The 8,372-nt window shown below is 34.7% G+C and overlaps 1 protein-coding gene across 1 annotated transcript in view; it reads right to left on the bottom strand.

Annotated features, from left to right (window-relative positions):
- Nucleotides 1-8,372, bottom strand: part of INTS6 (integrator complex subunit 6) — a 45,882-nt gene that overhangs the window by 25,526 nt on the left and 11,984 nt on the right. Inside the window, exon 2 of the mRNA XM_009993745.1 lies at nt 576-665. Within this exon, the coding sequence (XP_009992047.1) occupies nt 576-665 (90 nt within the window). The remainder of the gene's footprint in view (nt 1-575; nt 666-8,372) is intronic.

Below are 8,372 nucleotides of genomic sequence, written 5' to 3' on the forward strand. Positions count from 1 at the left end.
CCCTCCTACATCTTTTTAGGAAAAAAATTAAAACCAGCCAGTAAGTTTAAATAGTTCAGTGCCTCAGCATTTACTACAGCTCTGAATTTGCCAGATGTCTGAGCAATATACTCGAGTATATTAAGATTAAGATAAAGCGTTTTAAATTGCTTTACAGATTTAATTTGAAATGCATTTCTTCAGCTCTTATCTTGGATTATAAGGACACTACTGATTTGATTAAAATCACTTCAGGAGTCTGGTGTGAAAGAAGGACATATTTCACATACTATCTATTGGCCACATCCTTTAGGAAATCACTACGTTAATTTGGGTCTATGCATAAAGAATTTATATCTAGCCCAGTTAAACACAAACACTTCACAGAAATCAAGGTATCCTGCTAGCATATTTTAAAAGCCATAAAGTCCCTGGATAGAAGTAACAAACTAAGTTTACTAAACAGACCAACAGTTACACTATATATTTTCATCACCTCTGATAAGAAAAAAAGTTATTCAGATTTTTTTTACTGTAAACAGCATTCTAACACAACTTTCAGCACACATAATTGTAAACAAGAGGTCAGATCTTACCTCTTCCTGTATGCCACTGGTAGTAGTTAATTTACTTCCATCAGTAACTGTAATAATTATTGCTGGCTCCAAAAAAAAGGGGTTTCGTCCCTAAGAGAAAAAAAAAAGCAGTCTCATTTAAAATGCTGTAAGAAATTTGTAAGCTTCTATTCAGTCATTAAACAGCCACTGATATCCCCTGACAAAACAAGGAGCCCTGAGGTATTTTATTCTCATGCACTATAAAGTACAATGCTAGAGGGTTTTAAGTCTTTTTGCAGTAAGGCCATGTAAAGCTACACACTTCATAAATCTGCAGCAAATAAATGCATCAAAAAACATGGCAAAAATGGTTAATGTAAGACTTCAAGAACAATGTGTCCTGCTGTATTCTGAAGTTAGCAGCTGTTTAAAGGAGCAACTCTCTCCAAACCAGAAATACTTCTAAATCCCCCTGTTCCAGGTTTGATTTCATGCATGATTTAATTACTGTATCACCAACTAAAGCATTTGCATAATACCTTGTGATCATGATCCCTGGGTTAAGAACTACTACTACTCTATGTATTAAGAAAAACTCTGACATGAAGAGTACTGATTTGTTTCAATTGAGGTGCTACACACCAGACTTACTTCAGAAACACATATTTGAAAAATAGATACACTTTCTCTATGAATCATTTAAGATAGAAACATACAAGGTAAGACATTCTGTGATCCCACCAAAACATTCAACTAGCTTAGCTGTAACAAAAACACTTGGTTTGCTTCTGGCACTTCATTTTCCTACTACCAGTATGCTAGAAACCTTCTTGTCCCTCCTGAAAGAGAGGATCCCAAAATAATCCATGCACATGTTAACTCCAAGCACAGGTAGCACATTCCACTTTAACTAGGGTTAAAGACAGACTGGATAAAAGCTGCTGCAAGTTATTATTTAGTGGGTTCCACTCTCCTCCTACTGCCAAGCTTAAGGCCTTTTTTTCTTCTTCAGAAAACAATAAAGAAAAATACTAGACCTAAGGCCTAATTCTGCTTAAAAAGAGAAGCTATCTCATGAGTGCTTACAATTCACTCTAAAAACATGGAGAGAGAACTAATAGGTTTTAGAAAGAGACCTTTTAAAATCCATTTTTAAAAATCCATTTAATATAAACAATCAGCTAAAGGTCGTGTGTTTAGAACAGAAATATCACCTCACAATTTGAAATATATTTTGTGAGGAGTGTCCACTTTGAAGTGGCAACACCATTTTACAGTGATCAATATACTACTAGATGTCAACAGAAAAATTAAGCAATTATTTGCTCAATATTTTCTCAAGCCTTAGTGAAAATAAAATTTCCTTTAAAATAGCACACGACTACTACAGACAAAAAATACACAAAAATAAAATTAAACAGTGAAGATCCATCTCTCCCACAAAAGCTAAATTAGTTCATAATCCAATTCAAACAGTTACTCAAAAGAATTTAAGGACTCTCAAAATACACTCAATTTTAATTAAAATAATTTCCTAGGAATATTTATCCTTATTTAATTCTGAAGAACCATTATAGCATGTTATTCTGCCAACTAGTAGCTCACCACAACTGCAGAACATCAGCTGAAAGCTAATTATGTTGCACTGAAATAATATTGAAAGCAGTGTTCCTAACTAGAGGAAAAGGACTTGTTCTCCTGAATACTGAACATAAAAATACTTTACCTATGGCTAATAAGTTGCTGTAAAAATAAATTTACAATTTATAAAAATAACAAGATTTTAGATTTAGAATGTCATAAGCAATGCTCTTTAGGTCAATATTCTGGTCCAATTTGAAACATAAAAATCTAGTCTCTGACAACCCCTATTATCCAAACATCCTCATTACCTTAAAACACTTTTGTGTACCTCAACTGTAATCTTTCTCAACTTAAGCCTTAATTTTAAATACTTTGAGCTCAGAATAAATATGAGATTATATGGACAAAAACAAGAGATTCTAAGCTTGAGTCCTCCCAGGAAAAACATGTCTGAAGGAGAAATTACTTTATTCTGAGTCTGCCTTTTAAAATTTCACAAGCGTTGTACAATGGATGATCACCAACATACTGAGTCAAGAATCAGCTCAGAGCAACGTATTTACAAAAGCAAGAATCTCTTTTTCCTGGCTTGAGCTGTTGCAGAACACTTCACATCTGTTTAATAAGGAAATGCTTCCCCTTGAAATGTTTTCTTCATCAACTCATCAATACAGCTATAAATATTATCCTTTCTAGAAAGAAGTCATGAAATCAAGTCACAGAGTATACAATTCAACACTTAATTATTTAAAGACAAGTGAACAGAGCTGAGTTCACTGAGCTACACTTAAATTCACAGCTTCATGCAATTTAGAAATTAGTCTCTACAGTCCACCTAAAGCAGCAGAAACATAATTAGAATGTTAAGGTAGAACTTTAGAAAATATGTCTTTTCTTGAGGTTTACTCTTTTTTACTAAAAATTTCCATATCATTAATTCTTAAAGAACTGTCCTGACTCTTTTGACCCAACTTTTCACTTTGACTATATGAAGGCATACAAAACAAGTGTTAGTCAAGTATACCTAAAAAACCCCTAGTTTATATAAACTCTAAAAATTCAGATTTTCTAATAAATCTGGCTGAATTAAAATCCAGAAGACTTACACTTATTTATTTATTTTTTTAATAAATGGCAGGAGCTTTGTGAATTACCATTAATCTAATAAAATTATTTTTCATTGCACTTCCTTTAAAAATATACTATTAGAAAAAAAAAAAAAAAAAACCACGAATTTACCCATCTTAGAAATATAATATTCTTCAAAATACATAGTAACACCACTGACTGTGAATGCATATAGTTAATTCGGCACAGCTCAATTATTTTAGTTATGCAGTGAAACAGTGAGGGACAGAGCATACATTACCAGCTTACAGGTATGTTGAAATGCACTGGAAATCAGCTCAACACATCAAGGTGTAAGTAATAAGCCTGTTTACAACTTACTCTGACAACTAGCTAACCACCAGGAGGTTTTGTTCATTTCAAAATAAAAATAATCCAGCAGCTAATTTTAGTATCATCTTACATTCCCACACAGGAAAGTCAAAATATAATATTCTTCAAAATACATAGTAACACCACTGACTGTGAATGCATATAGTTAATTCGGCACAGCTCAATTATTTTAGTTATGCAGTGAAACAGTGAGGGACAGAGCATACATTACCAGCTTACAGGTATGTTGAAATGCACTGGAAATCAGCTCAACACATCAAGGTGTAAGTAATAAGCCTGTTTACAACTTACTCTGACAACTAGCTAACCACCAGGAGGTTTTGTTCATTTCAAAATAAAAATAATCCAGCAGCTAATTTTAGTATCATCTTACATTCCCACACAGGAAAGTCAAAGATAGAAAGTGTGAAATGCTGAGTTCTTAAAGTAAGTAGGGGAAAGATCAACTTGGTCTCAGTACCAATACCTAGGGAAATATGAGGGCATTGCTCATGATTTAAGCCAGCATTACACAGGCCTGTTCTAACCAGCATACAAGCAAAGCTACTTCTGTGCTTGTATTATCTGTTTTCAGACAGATTAAAACAACCAATAAGGGATAAATATTTTAAGGTCCAGAAACGAAGCTCCTATATTTAAACTGTTGCAATTTGAGTCTCAATTTAATGCTCAGGCTACAGCAAACTGATGAGTATTTTCAAATTTTATTTTAAATTAATTTTTAATAATTTGCTTATAAACAAGTATTTTTTAAAAACTAAATATTAACTTATTTTTCTAGCTGCAGTGACAACTAGCTCCCATGGGGACTTCAGCTAATTGCACCACATAGACAAATTGTCTCATTTGGCATCCTTTTCAGTCCAAAGAGCTGATGGAGTAATCTGACTGCAAATTCTTTTCCATAATATGTTTTTCCCTCTGAAGATTCCTAGCAGTGGTAAAAAAAAAGTACCAAGGAGGAAGCACCTAAGGTTTTAATGGCTGATCATCCTGTTCAACCACCATGTACTGTAATGTGGTACAAGATCTTTTGTGAAGATCTTGTTGGTTTTCTTTTCTTTCAGCTACAATCTGCATTTTCAAGAGCAGATATGCATCAAGGAGACAGAAAAACCCACACACCTCTTTTTGGAACAAAGCTATTTAAAAATTAGCATCATTACCAGGTAATTTTGCAAGTTTGCTAGGCTAAGATTAAATAAAAGAGAGATTCAAAGCCTTAAAACTAAATTCTGTTACACAACACATTCTTTTGAATAATTTGACAGCTTCACAACTATTCCAAATCACAAAACAACTCAACCACACTGGTTGCCGTTTCTTTAGTCTCCAACTGAAGTAGTTCTGTGCTCAGATAACACAAAACATATACAGAGCTGTGAGCAGCACTGAGCTCCCCACCACTCAAGTGGAGTCACAGCAAGAGGCACAGCCAGCCCATTCCAGCTTGAGTGATATTCTGAGAGGCAGCCAGAGTGTATCAAATTATCAAGACATATTATTGTCTAAGACTCTCATAACTAAGAATTCACTTTCATAGGCAAGTAAGCTTAGCAACCAGCTTCAGCAAACACGGCTTGTTTGGTTTGTTTTTTTCTTCTTCAAAGCATACAGGTAAAGCAATTCAAGAGCTACTGCAGCCTTTAGATGTGCAAGTATACAATATTATACATGAAGACAAAATTGATTTAAGACTATTGATGTCTCACTGTACTCTTTTAAACATTCATTTCAGAGTCAGAAGTGTTGAAAAACTTAAGAAACAGCTGAGGTAGAAACATGACCAAAAAAAACTCTAAGTCAGAGAGTAAAAATGACATGTTCAACAAGCAACTACTATAAAAAGAAGTTAGGTATTTAGTAGTACAAAAGCTACATGCCCAAGAAAGGCTAGAAGCTGAAAATAAATGTAAACTGAAATAAAATGCATATTTTTAACAGAACACATTACTATTCACTGGAAAATACTCATTTTCAGATCATGATCAAATGTCTAAAAAGCATGTTTTTGTTTCAGTAAATCACGAAATTCAACAGAAGTTGTATTGCACACTTATCTTACATTATATTAGCTCAACAGGGCCTTCTTACTTTCACAAGTATCAGCCCTAACTGCTAGTAAATGTAGCCATCTGACCAGGAAATACAGAAGTGCACTATCCATTTTTTTCAATTCAATCAGGTTTTTTAGAATTTAAAAGGTCAAGATTCTCATAAATGCTGATGAGAATCTGTGAGCAACCATTGTTCAAAAACAATAGTTTAAAATTAAATCTAAAAGTCAGAATGACAGCAAAATTATTAGCTTTAAAGCTATTTTTCTTAAACTGGTAACAGCTTAAAAAACTGAGCTTGAATTTCAAAAAACTAAACCAGATGGTCCAAACTCATCATAGTTTTCACTTACTTTTTATATCTTAGGATACTGATATCTCAGCTACACTTCAGCAAAATCATGAAATGTCTAAAACATTAATTTAACATTTATTAGAGACTTTCCCCTTAATTGCTCAAGGCAAGAACACTATCAGTCAAGTACACAGAGGTATTTAGCAGTTGCTCTGTGCTCTGACAGTCAGCTACATAAGAACTGTAGCATGTTGTTCAACTTCTTTTTTGTCCCACTTGCATTTCCTATTATCCCTGCAGAACCCATAAATATTGTTGTAAAGAATCAATTGTATTTTATGCACTCACAAACACAGTTGAATACACTGGCTACAGTGCCTATGTTAGTGAATTCATAATTAGCAACATAACTCTTCACGGAAATTACTTTACCCATAAGATTTTTTTCAAATGTAAGCAGACATGCACCATTGCCATGCATATACATGCACACATTCAAGGACTCAGGAATTAATTCTGTTTCAGCATATTGGTAAATTCTTTTTTAATACTCGATAAGAAGTAAAATTTTACTTTAAATGGAAACTTAGATTAAGCTATGCTGCTTATCACCTAATATTTAGCACAAACACTCTATGAAAACTGTGATCTACCAGTGCTGGGGTGAAAAATAGCAAGAAGCACAGTCGAATTCTACAACACTAGCTTTCATAAATCTGACATCACAAGATATGCCACATGATTCTGTGTCCAGATTGAAAGCACAGCACCTCAGGGTGTTGTCTGACTGAACCTGCGTGATAAACCTAGCTTTGAAATCCTAGTTAAGTTTCTTTGTTATGGCTGCTTTAGAATAGAAACCAAACTCGTGTGTGTCAGAGAGACTTCTGTGATTTCAGGCTGAATGAGGAAGAGTTGAAGAACATCCTGGAATTCTGTATGGGATTAAGTTATCTTGACAAGCTAGGATTCAGGCACAAAGGAAGTTGCTAACTCATCTCTGTTTTGCTTTAGGAAGATGTAACTCTTGCTGTTTTGTCCATAAGATTTGTATATATTCCCTTGACGCTGCTTTGCTAATGCAGTTTTGCGGTGGCAGTAATTTTGTCCTTTTAGTAGGTGATCAGATATTTGTACAGCAGATGCACTTGAGGATCCCTTGCAGAAGCCTCAGAAGAAAGCTCAATGAAAGCTACACAAAGCAGTTTGAGTTTTACACAGGATTTAAGTGTTTTGAAGTTTGTTATGAAGTTTTCAAGTCATAATATAAGTTTTATATTAAAACAGAACTCACTCTTGATGCCTGGATTAATGGCAAAGAGAGATGCCAGCTCGGTCACAGATTGGAACCTTATGAAACAACCTAACAAAACACTACTCCAGGAATTACTCTACCACCAAGTAAAAATGCCATGTTTTCCTTAAAGGACTGCAGAACAGTGGCAGTATTCTTACCATTAGCTCTAGTCCACAAACATCTGCAGTGCAGACATACCTACTAACCTTTTAGCTCTCCCTGCAGTATTCAAGATGGCAGGACTTAAGCTCTACCTCCTCTTTATGCAAGGCAGCTAGGAATACCACTCCACCCTAAAAGACAGGTTTTAGGAAGACCACAGGCAAATTAATACCCTGTTAAAGGTAATTTGAGAGAGCCCCTTACTACACGTAAAATAAGAGAGCTCCACATCTTGAAGGGAAATTGACTGCTAACAGAAATGCAGATGATAGCAGCAGGTTTTAGAAACTTAGTGTAGTTTTCCCTAGTCCCAGGAACCATAAAATCCAGTTCTTCTGTAAATGAAGCAATATACACACACGGGATGGGTAAAAGTACCAAATCTCTGACTGACGGATGAGGAAAAGAAACAAATTTGACAAATGCTGGAATCTTGACTGAGCCCATGACAATAACTGTGCACTATGAAAACAGAAACTCACAACACCACCACTGACTCTCACAATTTAGGATTCTTTTTTGCAGTAGTTTTACCCTCATGAGAGAGACTTTTCTAAACTTATGTTTGGCCAAAATAGCATATCAGAGAGCACCGCACTTCCATAAACTTCTATTTTTACCTTGTAATTGGAAAAGTAGCCAGCAGAGGGGGCACAAGTTAAAAAAATGTATCCTTGTATGAGGTGATTGAGTAACAGACATAAACGGGAGACACACTGGATATTATCTCAAAACACATACGAACAGGTAAATACTACTTTTCTAGAACTGTATACCAAAAATCTCTTAAACTCCTATATAAGCACAAAATAGAAGCACTCAGCTACTGAACCCTAAACTCATGATCCAACTCCTTTTAATCCACTTCATGGTTTCTGACATCAGGGAGAGCAATACTGTAATTCCACTTCTTCCTTTTTTTGCTGCTAATTGCTCATCTTCTGGAAGGCTTAGCCACAAACATTAAACTGTATTCCCTA

This window comes from Chaetura pelagica, unplaced genomic scaffold (assembly GCF_000747805.2).
Source record: "Chaetura pelagica isolate M959 unplaced genomic scaffold, ChaPel_1.0 scaffold323, whole genome shotgun sequence".
Taxonomy (NCBI): domain Eukaryota; kingdom Metazoa; phylum Chordata; class Aves; order Apodiformes; family Apodidae; genus Chaetura; species Chaetura pelagica.